The 17,861-nt window shown below is 49.9% G+C and overlaps 1 protein-coding gene across 2 annotated transcripts in view; it reads left to right on the top strand.

The window, feature by feature from the left end:
• Positions 1 to 1,036: 1,036 nt before the first annotated feature.
• Positions 1,037 to 17,861, top strand: part of SYT17 (synaptotagmin 17) — an 83,947-nt gene continuing 67,122 nt past the window's right edge. The window contains exons 1-5 of one of the 2 annotated variants that reach the window (XM_069571400.1): positions 1,037 to 1,617; positions 5,182 to 5,199; positions 5,819 to 5,967; positions 12,134 to 12,282; positions 15,466 to 16,085. In XM_069571400.1, the coding sequence (XP_069427501.1) occupies positions 1,603 to 1,617; positions 5,182 to 5,199; positions 5,819 to 5,967; positions 12,134 to 12,282; positions 15,466 to 16,085 (951 nt within the window). In that variant the 5' untranslated portion in view covers positions 1,037 to 1,602. The remainder of the gene's footprint in view (positions 1,618 to 5,181; positions 5,200 to 5,818; positions 5,968 to 12,133; positions 12,283 to 15,465; positions 16,086 to 17,861) is intronic. The other variant, XM_069571401.1, reaches the window with a different exon arrangement.

The raw sequence follows: 17,861 nt of genomic DNA, 5'->3' as shown, positions 1-17,861 counted from the left end.
GTGGGTTCAGTGGTAGAGAATCCACCTGCCAGGGCAGGAGACACAAGAGATCTGGTTCAATCCCTGGGTCTGGAAGATCCTTTGGAGGAGGGAATGGCAGCCCACTCCAGTATTCTTGCCTGGAAAATCCCATGGTCAGAGGATTTGACTGAGCATCCACACATGCTAGCACTCTGCCAGACATACAGGAATGAGCAAGGCAGTGGAGGACAAGACGAAATGCTTGAGCGAGATGCCTGCGAAATTATAAGCACTCGACATATGTTACATGCCATGTGCTACAAATGAAATATCATACTTAGAAATGTATATGTATGCTAGATATTTACACGAAATATTTACACATATGTGTATTACACCTTTTGTTCATAACTTCCACGTTCATTTCCTCATTTACTCTCACAAAAACAGTCCTGGAGGATAGGCAGGGCAGAGATTTTATGCTGTTTTTATTGATGAAAAGATAGAGTCGCCGGAAGGTTAAATGGTTGGTAAACTGGCAACTGAAGATGTCTGGACATTTAAAAAAGAGAACTTGCGGAGGGCAATGTTCCACCTCAGATACCGCAGTGGAGAGCCGGCCCCAGCGCAGTGGCCTTGGGGTGGGAGGACCGGTTTGGGGGAAGCCTCCAGGCCCAGGGCGCCCAGCCACGTGGGCAGGCAGGCTGGCGCGTGGACACGCCCGGGGGAGCACGCTCGCTGGCGCGGAGCTTCCAGCCGGCAGAGACGCGCAGGACGCAGGGCGCGACGCTGGGTGGCGCTGCTGGGCCGCCCCGCGCCAGACCTGTTGCGCCCAGGGCGCAAGTCGAGCAGGTTTAGGGTAAAGGGACGCTCGGGTCTCTCCGCGCGCCCCTGCCGCCCTCGCCAGTGTATCTCCCTCGGGGCGCCCAAGGCCCCACCTTAACTTGAGGCTTCCATTCGCTTGGCCTCTGCATTCCTCGCCGCAACAGTTCTAGGCGCGTCAGCTGGGGCGGGAATAAAGTTTTTCCAACCCGGTCTAGGAAAGGGCTGGATGGGGAGGACCCTCCCGGCTCCAGACTCTGCGGCGGGCTGGACCGTGCCCTTTCAGCTTCACGGCCGCCCCGGGGGCCCTGCTCTCAGTAGGTGCCAGCCCTGGTGCCGACCGGATGGGCTGACCCGCGCACCGCCCCCTCCCACCTCCTTGCCCGTCCCGGTCCCCTCCCCCGCCTCTGGCGCGCCCGGGCCCCAGCGTCTCCGGCCCCGCCTGCGCTGGGGTCGCTGCAGTCCCCGCGGCTGCCCCGGGCTCCCTCCCCAGGCGCCCCGGCTTTAATCCCGCCTGGGGAGCGCCTCGGGGGGAGCGCGGGACGGCGAGGGAGGCCGAGGCGGGGGCCCTGGGCGCCCGAGCTCTCCCAATCTGGGAGGCGGCCCCGACTCCCGGAGCCGGAACGCAGGGGAAGGCAAGGACGGGGCGGCCGGCGGAGGGGCGGGCGCCGCTCATCAGCCACGCCAGTCACGTCTGGGGCCACCCGGCTGCCTTTTTCTTCCTTTCCCCCTTTGCTTTCTCCCCTCTCTCCGGTTGGCGAGGGCAAAGTGGCCGTGGCGGCGCCATGCCCGGGCCGGAGTGAGTGCGCGCGGGCGAAAATGGCGTACATCCAGGTAGGGCTGAGGCCGGGGGGCCAGGTCCGCGGTGTGGGGTTGGGGGCTGCCGCGCCCCCTCCGACTGTGAGCGCGCGGAAGGGAGGGCACAAGGCTAGGCTGCCACAAACTTGCCTCGAGAAAAAGGGTGCCTGAGCTCAAGGCAACCTGTGCAGCAGCGGGGGTGCGCCCCAGGAGGAGAGGCTGGGGACCCACACACCCCGGGATGAAGGGCCCCAAGTGGACTCCGCACGCGCGCCCTCGCCTCCCGGGGAAGGAATGGGGGTGGGGCGGACTTTTCTTCCCCCCTTCCCCCACCCCGTCCCTCGGGCACCCCACCCCAGGGGAGGGGCCGCGGGGAGGGCGGCCCGGGGCGCGCCAGCCGCCCGGCCCGCCAGCTGTCGTTGCCTTGGTGACGGCTCTGGCTAATTGGCCGGCGGAGCGAGCCGGAGGCAGCTGTTCCGGCCAGGAGGGACAAGGACATCGTCTCTCCCGGGCACTGGGTGCTGAGAGGTGGGGGACACCCCGGAGGCGCGCTGGTGGTGTTGGGGGGCAGCCGATTACTTTGGGCCATTGCCTCGGGAGTTGCGGACCCTCCCTCCCTTCATCTTGGGGACACCCCACAAGAATCCTTAGGCTGAAATAATTTCCAGGCACCTTTTCTTGAGGAGGGCATGCTTGACTAAGAGACCTGTCTTCTCCTTAGGAGGGGGAAGCGGCGACGGGTCAGCGCCAAGGTCATGCGGTCAGACCCGCTGAGCTGCTTGTTTCTGGCACTGGGTCCTTTGCCTCTGGCAGTGATACCGACGGGCTCCTACATTCTGCCTCCCCAGAGGCAGACGGGTGCCTCTGGGCTCGCATCTGCCCTCGCCCACCACTGGAGGGGCTTCTGGTACCTCCTCCCCCTTTGGCTCACGCCCCGCCCCCCTCCCGCCTTAGTCTTTTCCACCTGCCAGGAACTCTGACCTGCCATCCGCCCATGGCCGCCCCATCCCTCTCCTGGCTTAGAATCGCTCCACTGACTTCCCTTTCATGGAATCCTTAAGTCATCTTTTCAAGTTCAGTGAAGGTCACATTTACTGTTCACCTACTGTGGGGATGTTGTTGGAGGGAGTGGCCACTGAACAGGTTCAGCAAACACTTGGGTGACATGTAATATGTGTGGGCACTTTGAACACAGCTGAGAAAGCAGCATGGTCCCTGGCCGTCAGGGACCACGCACTGGGACATGAACCACGTGAGAACGGGCTTCTACAGTTCTTAATGACTGTCTTCTGCACAGTAATGAAGAGTAATGAGTAATGAAGTGACTTGCCCAAGGCCACTCAGGGGCTTAGAGGTTGTGGTGAGGCCTAGCTGGGGGTGGGATGGGGATTGGTGAGGGATATGTGAGGCATCTGATATGAGGATGGCCCGGTGATGTTGACTTTTCTTCGAGAACAAGGTGTTCAACTTTTTCTGTGAAGGCCTACATACTAAATGTTTGTTTTTCTTCGAGGGCTGAGTGGTCTGTGTCGCAACACTTCACTTCTTGATTATGGCGCTACACAGAGACACTAGTAAATGAATGGGCATGGCTATGTTTAAATAAAACTTTCTTTGTGGACGCTGAAACTGAATTTCATATACTTTGTACGAGTCAAGAAGTATTCATCTTTAAAGCTTTTTCAACCAGTTAAAAATATACAAACCCTTCTTAGCTGGAGGGCCATAGAAAATCAGGCTGCAGGCTGAATTTGGGTCTTTGAGTCCTAGCTTGCACCCCCTGTTCTAGAATATCTGGACTTTCCTTCCTCCTTTTCTTTTTTCTGGCTTGAATCAATTCTCCATTGGGTCAAACACGTGAGCCTGAGGCCCAAAGGCTCAGCACGCTTGGGAGCCTCAGCGCATCTCCCCTTTCCTCTTCGTCTTCCTTGGTTTCTCTGGCCCCTAGCACTCACCTTGCACCTAGGCAGGACCCCTGAGGTAGCCTTGCCTCTGCTCATCATGGTTTTAGAAATGGTTTTCTTTTGATCACTATATACCCAGGAAATGCTTTCCTGCGAGCCTGGATTGTTGTGAAAAAGCATCCCTTTAACCCTGCACTTTACCATAAGCACGTTAAAGTACTTTCTCATGTAAGCTCCATGAGGGCATAGCTGTTTGCTGCTTTCTTCGCCTCACCACTCTGTCGGCCAGGACAGTCCCCGGTACCTGGCAGGATCCAATTGGACTTGACAAACTGTCTGGTTCTCATAAGCCACAGAAAGCATGCAGATACTAGGCAGCACAGAGCCTTTTCATAGTGTCCTAGCTAGGCCCTTCCATTAAAGGAAAGATGTAACTGAGGCTCAGACTCCCAACTTGCCTGAGTCACATGACTGGCCACTGATGAGGCCAGGACGAGTACCTCTTTTCTCAGTTTTGTCCCTCCCCCCTGCACCTTGTGATTGGTGTCCAAGACTCCCACCCCCCACGCCGCCCCACCAAAACTGTAGTAAATCCCTTATCACTTCAAGGATTTTGAGTTTTTCACGAACTATGTACCACCTGTGATGTTATTTACTTAATTTCTTTTCTATAAATGGACTTGTGCTTTATTTTAACTTTAATATGAAAAGGAAACATCATGTCACTACCATAATAGAAAACCAGGGTCACCTGATAGAAACTGAAGGCAATAGGAAAAATAATGAGAATAATGCCACGTTCTTGGATTCTAGCTAGCTAGTCTGTTTGCGAGGCTCTGAGCTGGGGTCTGCTGTCTGTTTAAAAAGGAAGGCAGGGGTGGGATTTGCAACTGTTAAAAAGATGTTACATATAGTGGTACCAAATTAAGACCTTCTTCACCTTGCAAAAGAACTGAGAACCATGATTAGCTTTCTCCTTGACTCAAAGTTCTGAGTTCCATAGGAGACTCCTCCTAACCTATCTGGTTTACTTGGCCTTTTGGAAAACTGTGAAGACCCTTCCCAGAAAGGGAGTGGGGGGAGCCTGTGTCTTGGGAACCGGTGAGAAGAAGCTGGGGTGGAGGTGGGGCTGAAGATGGAAGGGAGCCCCTCCCTTCTTCCCGGGGACCAGACTATGGCTTTCTTTTCCGCTCCCTCTATTTGTGGGTGGTCATATGAAGCTCCCCACCATTGGAGCAGAATTGGAAGGTAGGGCCTCTGGGAGGGCGGGGGAACCAAGTGACATCCATGCTGTGCCTGCCTGCAAGTTAGCTAATCATGTCCTTCTGGGTTGGCTTCATGGCTATTTCTGTATAGGAAGGTTTGCTCCTCTCCTGAAGTGTGGCTGCATTGGATAGCATGACTATCTATCCACCCGCTCTGATTCATAACAGCATACGGTGCAAATCAAATCGAAATGCTAAAGTTTCCCATTTATTCGGTGTTGGTTAGCCAGGAGGCTACCAGCAGCCCTGAAGGTAGCAGCACCTTGTTAGGAGGTCAGCTCCCTTCCCAGGATGGTAAGTGGAAAGAAGCAGGGCTTGTTTTTTTTTTTTTTTGAGTTGCAGGAATATTGCTAAACTGGTCTTGTCTCTCTCTCTGTGTCATCCCTCGCCCCCTGTGCCCCTTGGCTTCATGTGGATCTCTAAAAGGGCAGTTGGAACCTTTAAACGAGGTGAGTGAATTCGGTGATTTGTTTGGTCTGGCTTCTAATCAAGAAATGCTTGCTTTTCATTTTGGAACCTTTCGTGGGGCTGTGGGGATGCTGAATATTAAACAACAACCGGATGTTGATAACAGCCATTCTAGGGAAGGGAGATCCCGGTGAAAAGATACTAGTTAATGAGACTAGGTTTCCCTTCCCACCCTCTACTATTCCATTTGATTATCTCTGCTTACTTTAATGTCATAAAATTATTAAAAAAAAAAAATTTGTGCTTCGCTTTCAAAAAGACAGAGTAATAATCATTGTGTTTTACGAACATATTGCATAGCCCTCACGATGTTGAATAAACCACCCACATGTCAAGAAAGACGTTCATATACAAAGGAAAATACCTGCAAACGTTTTGCTTGCTATTAATGGCTCGAGCCGGTTGGTGTTTGCCATCTTTGTACCTGCAGTTGGTAAATAGGAATGGAAAACAGTTTGTTCTAAGAGATCAGCCGTGGAGACAGACCTCCTGAATGTCGTTATCTCTCATCAGGGATCGGCTGCTTGTAACTGTGGGTGTTTTTCCTCTTCTTCCTCCCCTTCCCATCTCTCCTCTGCCCACCGCCCCCTGTGGGCTCAGGGTTTCCTTTCTAGAATCTCCGACCTGCTGCTCTGCAGATGGACTTGCCGACACTGCTGTCAGAAGTGCTATGAGTCCAGCTGCTGCCAGTCGAGTGAGGATGAAGTTGAGATTCTGGGACCTTTCCCTGCCCAGACTCCCCCCTGGCTGTAAGTAAAACTGCTCCGAACTTCCTGGAAAGCCACCTTAAGACCTTTCTTTTCTCTGTTTCTGCGAGGAGTGTGGGACATCTAGGGGTATGGAGGGGGGAAAGGCTGAGTTTCCATTGACCTCTTAGTCGCTGATGGCTTGTACGGTGTGCCTCATTGCGTTTGGCAAGCTGGTGAGACCAGCTCGGGGTGGGGCTTCAGTTCAGCTGGTTTTCACAACCGGCCTTCTGAGATACGAGCAGTGTAATGCTAAGCATGTGGGCGCTTTTAATCATATTGAATGTCGTTCCAAGTGGAAAAAGAGATCTGTGAGCGTCTCTGTTCTTCAAGGGATGTCCAGATCCTAAAGGTTTTCCATTCAAGTCAGGATGACGAACCATCCTAGCACCTGGCCCATGCTAAACACTCAGTGAGTATTTGGTGTGGATGACATGAACAAACAAGTGCCTCTTTGCTGATCTGAGCAAGAACTTCAGTAACAGGGAAGCAGAACACACCTCCAGGCTCCATCGTGTCCTCCAACGCTGTTTATGCTCTCTCTGGCATCTTTCGTTTTATTTCCAATTCGTTCTCCTCCCGCGCCTGCATACAACATCTCCATCTGCCAGTCGCTCAGATATTTTGGGAATGCAGTTTTGAAGCTTTTCAGCCACGTGTCTGGGCCACCTCTCTGTGGCTGGGAGAGGAGCGTGGCCAGAGTCTGGGTTGAATCTAGAGGGCCAGGGCCTGGGAATCGCCCAGTACAGCTTCCCATGATGTAGAGAAGAGGGAGGCAGGAAGATGGTGTGAGGGCCCACAGTTGGAGCCTCAGTGGGGATCCTGTGCTATCTCAGGTAAATCCTTGGGCTAAGATTCCAGAAGCCACCCATCTTTTCCTTGGGGGTCATGCCTCAATCCTCTTTTTTTTGAGAAGCAAGTATCAAATATTTTCATAGCAGAATGGTTCTGGGTCACAATCTGTGAGTTCAAATCCTACTTCTCCTAATTTTTTCCAGTTCTGTGACCTCAGGCAATTTGCTTAATCTGTCTGTGCCTTGATTTCCCATCTGTCAAATGGGGATGATAAAACAGTATTTATCTTATAAAGTTGTTGCGATGATTGCATGAATTAGTTTATGGAAAAATACCTTGTTGGCAATCATAAACATAAGTGATTCTTTTTACCCTATTTTGGTCTGGGTTTCCTCATCTGTAAAGTAGGGGAAGTAATAGAACTTATTTTATAGGGTTGCTATTAATAATAGTGACATATGCATGTAACATGCTTAGCACAGTGGTAAGTATTCATCTCTATCATTATTAAGTTATTGAGAGATTCTTTAAATTGATGTAACAACTATGTGAAGGAACCTTCCCTGACTCACAGGCTGTAGCCTGAATCCTGCAGTTGTGCACAGAGTTGAGATGTTTGGTAAAGCCAGCTCATTAACGAAGGGATTGTTCCCATGTTCTAGTGACGGAGGTTGGCTCAGCCCATCTGGTGTCTTTAAAGCCGTGCTCAGAAGAATTCCAGCTCTGTGATGGCACGGCAATTATCTGTCTTTTTTCATTCCAAAAACTAGTTATTGCCCAGCTGATTAACCTGAAGGCAGAAACTGAGTCCTGAAAGTGTCAATTATGCTGTTGGGAAGTTAAGCTCAGTTTTTTTGGTAGTTATTTCTTGAGGCTTCCCTATGTACCAGGCACTATGGGAGGCACAAGACTAGATGGAGTCCTGTTCCCATGCTCAGGGGATTTAATATCTGGTATAGAAGATAAGGGCTTCCTTGGTAACTCAGCTGGTAAAGAATCCTCCTGCAGTGCAGGAGACCCCAGTTCGATTCCTGGGTTGGGAAGATCTGCTGGAGAAGGGATACGTTACCCACTCCAGTATTCTTGGACTTCCCTTGTGGCTCAGCTGGTAAAGAATCCAATCCACGTGCAATGCAGGAGACCTGGGTTCAATCCCTGGGTTGGGAAGATCCCCAGGAGAAGGGAATGGCTGCCCACTCCAGTATGCTGGCCTGGGGAATTCCACGGACTGTACAGTCCATGGGATCGCAAAGAGTCGGACACAACAGAGTGACTTTCACTTTCTTTCATTTCACTATACGAGATAAAGCAGGTAAATAAATTAGTTGTGTATTTACATCCTGCACACACATATGACAGTTCTGCATAGAGTTTTGTTATGGAAAAGTTCTGGGAAAATGGCTTCAGGCATGACTGGATCCAGGGGCTCAGACGGTGTCATGGGTGTGCGTGTATGTGCTCTCTCTCTCTTTCTGTTTCTTCTGTATTGGCCTCATTCTTAAGCCTTCTTTTTCCTTTGCATTATGTTTGACAGCAGCAAAATATCAGGAAAGGCTCTCATTGCTCTGGTTTGGGTCACATGCCAATCACTTGATCCAGTCTCTTTTGCTTGGAGGAAAAAGCGCTGGGATAATATCTGGGTTTCCGGACCTGAAACAAGGGAAAGCGTTATTCCTCCTGAAACACATGAACTAAGCTAGTCGAACAGGAGTTGGCAAACTTTTCCTATGAGGGGCCAGAGAGTAAGTATTTTAGTCTCATGGACTAAGTTTTATTGCAGCCACTCACTTCCATCCTTGTAGTGTGAAAGCAACCATAGGCAATTCACTAGTGAATGGGTGTGGCTATGCTCTCATAACACTTCTACAAAATCAGGCAGTGGGCCCCAAGATTGCTGACCTGGGTAATAAACAGTTTGGATGCTGTGACTGGATCCAGGGAAGACAAACACCACAGATGGGACACTGCATCTCGGAAGAGTTGGGGGAATCAGACAAAATGAGCCTGCAAGTTCAGGTTGTGTGGGGTCTCAAATGCCAGATTAAGGAATTTGGATTTTCCTTTGAACCACAGGAGACCCCTGATAGACACTGAAAATCACAGCCTGTTTGCCTCAGATGTTGAGTGTTACAGATGTATGGTTACTAAGCTGAAGGACAGTTGCGTTTTGCTCAGGTCGCTGACCCTTTGTGCAAGCAGGGTGTTCTTTCTGGGATGGCATCCTCAGGGAAGACACTTATTTTGGTTATGCTACAAGCAGAGAACTTTCCAGCAGCCAACTCACCACATGGCTTCAGGGGGCATCCTTCACATGGTGGTCATGATGAGACCATCTAGACTTGTGCAGTGCACCGTCTGAACAGCTGTACATGACCTGTGTGCTTCCCAAGGTGACCCAGGTCTTCCTTGAATCCTGGATAGCACTGAGGACATTTTTGATAGTCAACATCATACCACATGTTAAGAGAAATCTGTAAAGAGGAGGCAGGTTAAATCCTCCAGAAAGAGAATTTACAGCTTGTGCTTTCCCCAGATTTATTTACCAAGCGGGCAGTTGCATGTTATCAAACAGGCAGGGAGCAGAAATGTCAAGCATACAGGCTTTGCAGTACCATTCCTACCGTGCCATTTGAGCCAGGAACCACAGAATGTGCCTCTCTGTGGGGTGGCATGTGGCAGGTGAGCTGGGTCTTTGCCTGTGTGATCAGAGGGGACACACCATTAATTGTCACATATGCTTTTGACATGTGGGACCTGCAGCTTTCCTGGGCTGGACTGGGGTGATGAGAGTCAGGAAAACCAACTCACCATATGGTACCATCCGACTGGCTCCTTCTGTGGCAGTGCCAGAAAGACCCCCAATGAAGAGTGAATTAGGTTATTTCTTTGTTCAAGAAGCATGTGTTGAGTACCTACTATGTGCAGGGTTCTTCCAGGCCTCCTAGGGGATGCCCAGCTTGGTAGTGTGGGGCATGTAGTCCGGAGTCTGGTACTGCTGGACTTCACTGGGGTTCTGCCATTCAGTGGTGCAGATCCATTCTCCTTCCCTCCTGCCACCTGACCAGGGCTCCATTTCCCTGTCTGTAAAAGCAGTAGGGGTGGTTCGTAACAACTAACTCCTGGATTGTTTCAAGCCTGAAATGACGGTTCAGATAGAGCATTTAGCACAGTGCCTGGCACACAGTAGGTGCTCAGTAGCTACTGCTACCTTTGATCCTAATAAAGCAGATGCCAACATTAAGATTTGTAGGCTGTTATGGGAGGGGCGACAAGTTGTGCCCTCCGGTGATTGTGACTCAAGATAAGTCAGATAAAAGCCACCAGAAATGTGTGTTCATTCATTCACTGAAAAAATAAATCAGAGCACCCTACACGTGCCGGGTGCTATGCTAGGAGGGCAGTGGTGAACGAAGAAGACACTGCCTCTGCCCGCTTGGGCCTCTGGCTTAGTGTCAGATGCAGAGGAGAAGCAGGCAGGCAGCACTTAAAGAGGTATATGCTGGAGGGGGACAAAAAAAAGGTGCAGGGGTAAGGGGAGACGGGCTGGGAGGAGGCGACTGGACTGGTGGGTCCCCTCTGAGGAGGTGCTGTGGCAGCTGAGATCTGAATGGTAAGGAGGAACAAGACAGGTGATGGGGCAGGACGAGCATTCCAGGTAGGAGGGATAGAGGGCCTGGAGGTTTGGTGGTGGCAGAGGAGGCAGGGGTGGCCCAGGTATACCCTGGTACTATGTCTGGGAGGAGGCAGCCAAGGCTTCAGGAAGCAATGGCATTTAAGCTGACTCTTGAAGACTGATGGGAGTTTGCAGCTGGAGGCAGCGGCCACTATGAGGTGTGACAGCCGGGAAACAGGCCATGCAGGTGGAGGGCCCCAGTGAGGCCTCCTTCCTGGGGAGATGCAGCTGCTTTCCTTTACGGGAGAGAAAGATTGATCTAGTGTGATCCCGTCTTCCTTCCATCCTTCCGCTGGCCCCATGTTTCATCTGCTACGTTCTCCTATTCTTGACCAGGAGTGGGAGGCACTGGGCATTGCCCCTGTAACATGCCTGCTTGTCCCAGCTGTGGCCCTAGCTTTGGAAGAACATCAGATCCATTTCATGTCATGCACAGCATGCGTCTGACCTCCCAGAACTTGAAAGTTGCATTTTTCGAGACTGGTTTCTCCGCAGGTTTAAATGTCAACTTGGGGGATGCAGTTTTGGAAGGTATTGGTCTGTGGCTGTGATGGCTGAGGGGCTTGTTATCAATGGCACCAATCTCATGGCCCCTTTGCCAGCTCTCTCCCCTCCCCTTACCCCCACTCCCAGCATCCTCACTAGCTGTGTGAGTACTGGGGGATCTTAAAGCCACCTCTGCTATGATATTGCTAACATCAGCTAAAATGTATTAAGCATCTACCTAGAACATACCAAACACTGTTCTAATCATTGTATATATGTTAGCTCGACCTTCAAAGTAACCATGTAAGGCAGGTGCTATTATTAGTCCCATTTTACAGACAGGGAGATGGAGGGAGAGAGAGAGACTTGCCTTGAGCCAGCCCTTAAGTACTACTTTGTACCCCAACCCACAGAGTGTACTTTCTATTTTTCCAGCATTTCTAATCTTTATTAGGAGAACATTAAGTTGTGGATGCTACTATTGATTGGTGTTTCTATGCACTGAACTGTTGTTCTTAAATCATTGATTCTCAGGGCCATTTTGTAGCTCAGAGTCTTAGCTGCTGGACCACCAGGAAAGTCCCAAGAACCTTTGAGTGACATTGTTACAGGATATTTTTTCAAGATGTTATTGACATAGTGACTATTGAAATAACAAGATAATTCTTACCGAAAACTACTTGCAGAAGTTCTAATGCATTTAAACAGCCATGTGGTTCCTTCCAGACTGAAGGCTGAGAGGTCCCATCTTGATGGCATCACCAACTCAATGGACATGAGTTTGAGTGAATTCCAGGAGTTGGTAATGGACAGGGAGGCCTGGTGTGCTGCAGTCCATGGGGTTGCAAAGAGTCAGACATGACTGAGCGACTGAACTGAACTGATCTTGGTTTAGTCAGGTGGTGCCCGTGTGGCAATATCTTGAATAAGTTTACATATCCCTTCCCCAGCCCAGCCTCAGCTTTGAAATTATGCAAATTCTTGGCAGATTGTTCTAATTGGGAAATAGTTATTTACTTCACATCACATTTTGTGCAAAAAGCAAGACATTATTAAGAATTAAGGGCTATTGAGAATTTATTTCAAATTTGCATTATTCCAAGTTGCATAGACTCGGCCTGAGAGCAATTTCATCCTTGGTCTGTCCCCCATGGGACAGAGGTGCCAGTCCCTGGGGATTCTCTGACAGTCCCTGAGACCTCTTCCCTCCTACAGGTTGGCCAGCCGAAGCAGTGACAAGGACGGGGACTCTGTGCACACAGCCAGTGACGTCCCGCTGACCCCACGGACCAACTCCCCAGATCGGAGATGCTCATCCTCAGACACATCTAAGTCTACATACAGCCTGACCCGCAGGATTTCAAGTAAGCCTCTCTGCTCTGACTGTCAGGGGTCCTGGCTCAAGTCAGCTGCCCCTCGGGGTCCATGAAGTACAACCCTGTTATCTGGGCCCCCAGGATAAAGGGAAAGAGCTGGCGTTCCCAGATGCTCAGCAACACCCCCAGGGAGAGACATGAAGGACAGGGTTGCTTCTGGTGGGGGTGTGGAGTGTGGCGTGACAGTCCAGGAGACAGGATGATGGAGAGGTGACAGCAGTGTGACAGAGGAGGGCATCGTACCTGATTTCTGCCAAGTTCAGGCAGAAGCAATCATTTTGATTGATTTTTGTTTATACTGATCACAGGTTTCATTGAATTGGCTCAGTTGGTAACGTTGTCAGCATATATCATTTCAGACCCCGAAAGGCGAGTGTTAGTTACCATGTTGCACAGCAGGGCCTGCAGATTCAAGTGACTTGACGGCCCAGGTGGATTGTGTCAGTGGCTAAGTGCCAAGGGCTGGAGGGAGATAAATATCACCCTAGTGAGTGACAAATGGCAGCCGACTCTTGACCTGGCACTAGGGCAGGGTGGGGACTGGGGCCAGTTGGGAAGCCAGTGTCTTATTGAAGGGGAGCAGCTGCTACTCAGCTGTAGCCATGTGGGATTGTATTACCTGACCTTTCTAAAGAGAAACTGGCAGTCTGGGTTTTCATATGAAACTTTCTTACTTTTCAACCCAAACAGAATGTATCTCTGGGTTGAATATGGCCCTTGGCCCACTCTAGAGTGGGCACTCAGCACACACACACTCTGTAGCCTGGGTGTAGACCAGAGGGTGTGATTTGGGTGGGGAAGAGAAAGGGTGATAAAAAGCCCAGAGTCTCCCAGCCTCTTGTTACTAGCCAAGTGTGTCTCCTCTGTCTCATGCAGCTGATGTCTGAAATTCACTTAACAGAAGGAAAAGACTTAAATTCATGAAACTAATCCACTCAGCTGGAAATGATTGAGATCTCTGATCTTTTCTGGGAGTGGATGGGGAAGAAGAAAGAAGTAAATTTCAAGAGCTTGAAATAGTGAAACAGAATGGGTGTCTGGCTTCTGTATCCTCCATCTTTTCATCTGTAGAATAAGAGGGCCTGTCTGCCCTGTGCAGCCCGCTGTCCAATACAGTGTCCACAGGCATGTAGCTGAATTGAGATGCACTGTACGTGTTACATACCCACTGGATTTTGAAGCCAGTATGAAAAAAGAGAGAATTTAGAATGTCTCACTAAAATGTTTTTATATTGATTACATGTTGAAATGATTGTATTTTGGATATATTGGTTTAAATAAAATATAAAAATTTCACCTGCTTCTTTGTACTTTTACATAATTGTGGCTACAAGAAAATTTTAAGTTACCTTTGTGGGCTTCGACGGACATGAGTTTGAGCACGCTTCGGGAGTTGATGATGGACAGGGAAGCCTGGCATGCTGCAGGCCACGGGGTCACAAAGAGTCGGACATGACTGAGTGACTGAACTGAACTGTGGCCTTGTATGTCTGTATCTGGTTCACGTTTTATTTTCTCTTGGATAGCGCTGGTCTAGATAATTCCTAAATCTTACTTCCAGCTCTATATAGAGATAACCGCGTTTAGCACACAGTTATCAGGGTGCAACCATGCACTGGCAAGGGCTCATGGTTTTAGACAACAGGCAGGTATTTGGGCAATCAACAAGATGCCACGAAAGAACAAATACTATGTAATTTTCCCAACAACAGGAATCTCATAGTCAGATTTCCAAGCATCTGCAGAGTAGGACATGGTTACCCAGGGAGCTTGAACCAGGCAGGTGTTGGTTTCACTTATACCAGATGAGTAAGTTCTAGAAATCCACTCCAGCAGAGTGTGTAAAATTAGCAGTACTATGTGGAGTACCTAAACATTTGCTAAGAGAGTAGATCTTATGTTCTTAACAGACACACAAAAGTAAGTAAATAAAGAAGGCAGGAGGAAGCTTTTGAAAGTGATGGATAGTTTATGGCATAGATTGTGGTGATGGATTCGTGGGTGCATACTTATCAAAGCCATCAAGTTGTGTAGATTGAATACCGACAACTTTGTGTGTGTCAGTCATACCTCAATTCAGTGCTTTGAAAGAGAAAAAAGTACCATGAGGTTATTGCTAGAATAGAGAGATGAGCAAAGAAGGCAACAATGAACCTGGGAGCGGTGAACTCTCCTGCTTAATGGGGAGGGGAGAGGCACCCCGAAAGTGACGAGCTGTGAATGTGAGCCTTGAAGGTGAATAACAGTTACCATTCAGTGCCTCTCACCACATGCACGTTCTGTGCTGGGCTCTCTCCACGCATCGCTCAGTGAGTTTTCACCACCATCTGATGTGGCTGCTATGATTGGCTCCATGTTACAGATGGGAAAACCGAGTGTGTAAAATGTGCCTGGAGTCACTTGGCTCGTTACTAGAGAGTCACGTGGTTCACGAGGAAGTAGCTGGGTTGGAATTTGACCCAGACACTGGCCCCAGAGCCAACTCCGTGAAATCGGAGGCTGGGAAAGGTTAGAGTCGGACCCTGGGGCCAGATAGGTGGGGCTTGGATCCTGGCTCCTCCTCCTACCAGTGGGGTGACCTTTGGTGAGTTACTTAAGAGTTTCTGTTTCCTCTTCTGTAAAGCGAAGGTCATCAGTTCAGTTCAGTCGCTCAGTCGTGTCCGACTCTTTGCAACCCCATGAATCGAAGCACGCCAGGCCTCCCTGTCCATCACCATCTCCCGGAGCTCACTCAAACTCTCGTCCATCGAGTCGGTGAAGGTAATAGTCACTGGCTAATGCCTTGTGAGGGTTATGAATGTGAAAGTGTTAGTCGCTCAGTCGTGTCCGACTCTTTGCAAGCCCATGGACTGTAGCCCGCCAGGCTTCTCTGTCCATGGAATTCTCCAGGCAAGAATACTGGAGTGGGTAACCATTCCCTTCTCCATGTACGCAGGGCATTTAGAGCAGTGCCTGGCAATTAGCTGTCGTGGAGATGGGGATATTTGTGCCGCTGCCCTTCCTCTCATAGAGTAAATAAGAGGATTTCCAGGAGTGGAGAGCATATGGAAAGAGCATTATGAAGCAGAGCAAACAATGTGAGAATCTTTGAAAGGTCCTTGATCTCACACATCGGCCCAGATCCAGTCCAGTACTTGGTGGTGTTAATTGTTATTTCTGCTGGGTGTGTAGGTCTCGAGTCCAGACGGCCCAGCTCTCCACTGATTGATATTAAGCCCATCGAGTTCGGCGTTCTCAGCGCCAAGAAAGAGCCCATCCAGCCCTCGGTGCTCAGACGGACCTATACGCCGGATGATTACTTCAGGAAGTTCGAGCCCCGCCTATACTCCCTCGATTCCAACAGTGACGACGTGGACTTCCTGACGGACGCGGAGATCCTGTCCAAGTACCAGCTGGGCATGCTGCACTTCAGCACGCAGTACGACCTGCTGCACAACCACCTGACGGTGCGCGTGATCGAGGCCAGGGACCTGCCGCCCCCCATCTCCCACGACGGCGCGCGCCAGGACATGGCGCACTCCAACCCCTATGTCAAGATCTGCCTCCTGCCGGACCAGAAGAACTCCAAGCAGACCGGAGTCAAACGCAAGACCCAGAAGCCCGTGTTCGAGGAGCGCTACACCTTCGAGATCCCCTTCCTGGAGGCTCAGAGGAGGACCCTGCTCCTGACCGTGCTGGACTTCGATAAGTTCTCACGCCACTGCGTCATCGGCAAGGTGGCTGTGCCTTTGTGCGAGGTCGACCTGGTGAAGGGTGGTCACTGGTGGAAGGCGCTGATTCCCAGTTCTCAGGTAAGGGGTGGGTTGGCAGTGTCTCCTGCTGGGAGCTTTGTAAAAAACGATTATTATTTTTTTAATCTCAGAATTTAAGTTTTGTTTGTTTGGGTTGTTTTTTTTTTTTTTTTTTGCATTTTTAAAACTTTTGATTTTGAAATAATTTTTTGACTCCCAAGAAGTTGCAAGAACAGTACAGGGAGTCCTGTGTGTTCTTCATCCACCTTCCTGGCTGGTAAATCTCATACGATCTGTGTACGCTAGGACACCAAGAAACTGCTATTTGGTAGCTAAACTAGACCTTATGCAATTTTCCCCAGTTTTTAAAAAAAATGTTTATTTATTTATTTGGCTGCATTGGGTGTTGGTTGCGGCACACAAGATTGTGAATCTTTGTTGCATCATGTAGGACCTTTAGTTGTGGAGTGTGGGATCTAGTTCCCTGGCCAGGGTCAAACCCAAGTCCCTTGCATTGGGAGTGCAGAGTCCTAGCCCCTGGACTACCAGGGAAGTCCCTTCACCAGCATCTTCTGTGTGCGTGTGCGTGTGTGTGTGTGTGTGTGTGTGTGTGTGTGTGTGTGTGATTCTATGAAATTATAACACATGTATGGATTCAGGTAACCAGCACTACCCTGGGAACTTTTTGTCATTGATGCTGGCTTATTTACTAAGAAGAATTATTGTCCAGAGTATGAAGCTATCTGTCATTTTGACTTTCAGGAATTGATCTGGGGAAAATAAGATGAGGGCTGAAGACCGGGATAATGGATGATTGCTTTTCAGGTGAATTGTAAGATTAGCTTCCTTCCCTCTTCCAGCGCAGTGACACGCAGTGGGCTGCCTGGGGAGCTACCCATGGACCAAACTCTCTCCCCAGTGGGCTTCAGGGTCCCTTTCTGGGGCATTTTGTGGGCTGGAGGATAGCAGTGCACTCACTGTGGGTGGAAAGATGTAGGGGGAGTCCAGGGGAAAAAGATCCCGTTGGAGGCTGGTCAAGACCATCCCTGTCAGACAGTGATCCTTGTAATGCAAATAGGATTACTTTGCATCGAATACACCAAGGTGCTTCTAAAGCTGAGCTCCGCGTCCAGGGATTTGATCATCCAGCATCACATTTGGGATGCACGTGTTAAACGAGGACTGGAGGGGCTGCTACATTGTATGTGTGTATATACGCATCTTCGAAACTATCACTCTCTTAGTTTGGATTCCCCAAGAAAAAGAAGACTCTCAGGCAAGGAAGTCATTTAATAGGGAGGTGACACCGGAGGAAATACCAAGAGCAGGTAGGAATGTCACTTAAAAGATGCAGATATCAGGCCTGCCACCACTGTGGTGACTGGAGCAGAAACCTGTTAGAGGAGCCAGGAGCCAGTGTCGGACATAGGTCTAAGAGCCTTTCCTCCCAAGAGGCGAGGGAGCTGGGGTGTTAATACACCACCTCCTGTCAGTCACTGAACGAGGGCTGGGGGGAGGGGAGGTTCATTTCCTGGTATTTCTGGCTTGTGACACTGGTGGGTACAGAGCCCCTTGACATCCACAGATGCAAAATATGTACAAGAGCTGGCAGATTCATGTAGGCAGGAATGATCACGGTCAGGAGAAGGTAGTTAGTTAGTGTCTGCTGTAATCCTAAGTTTGCCTTCCCATCACACAAGCAGGATATATGGGATCATGTCGTGTATCCTCTTCGATATTTGAGATCGAGGTTTTCAACTGTCAAGTAAATTATGTGGACAGAGGGAGACCCACCAAACATGATAAATTCCAGATTCCACTCTTTGTGTCAGGGCA

This window comes from Ovis canadensis, chromosome 24, assembly GCF_042477335.2.
Source record: "Ovis canadensis isolate MfBH-ARS-UI-01 breed Bighorn chromosome 24, ARS-UI_OviCan_v2, whole genome shotgun sequence".
NCBI lineage: Eukaryota > Metazoa > Chordata > Mammalia > Artiodactyla > Bovidae > Ovis > Ovis canadensis.
The sequence above is the reverse complement of the archived record's forward strand: the minus strand, read 5'-3'. Positions and strand labels throughout refer to the sequence as shown.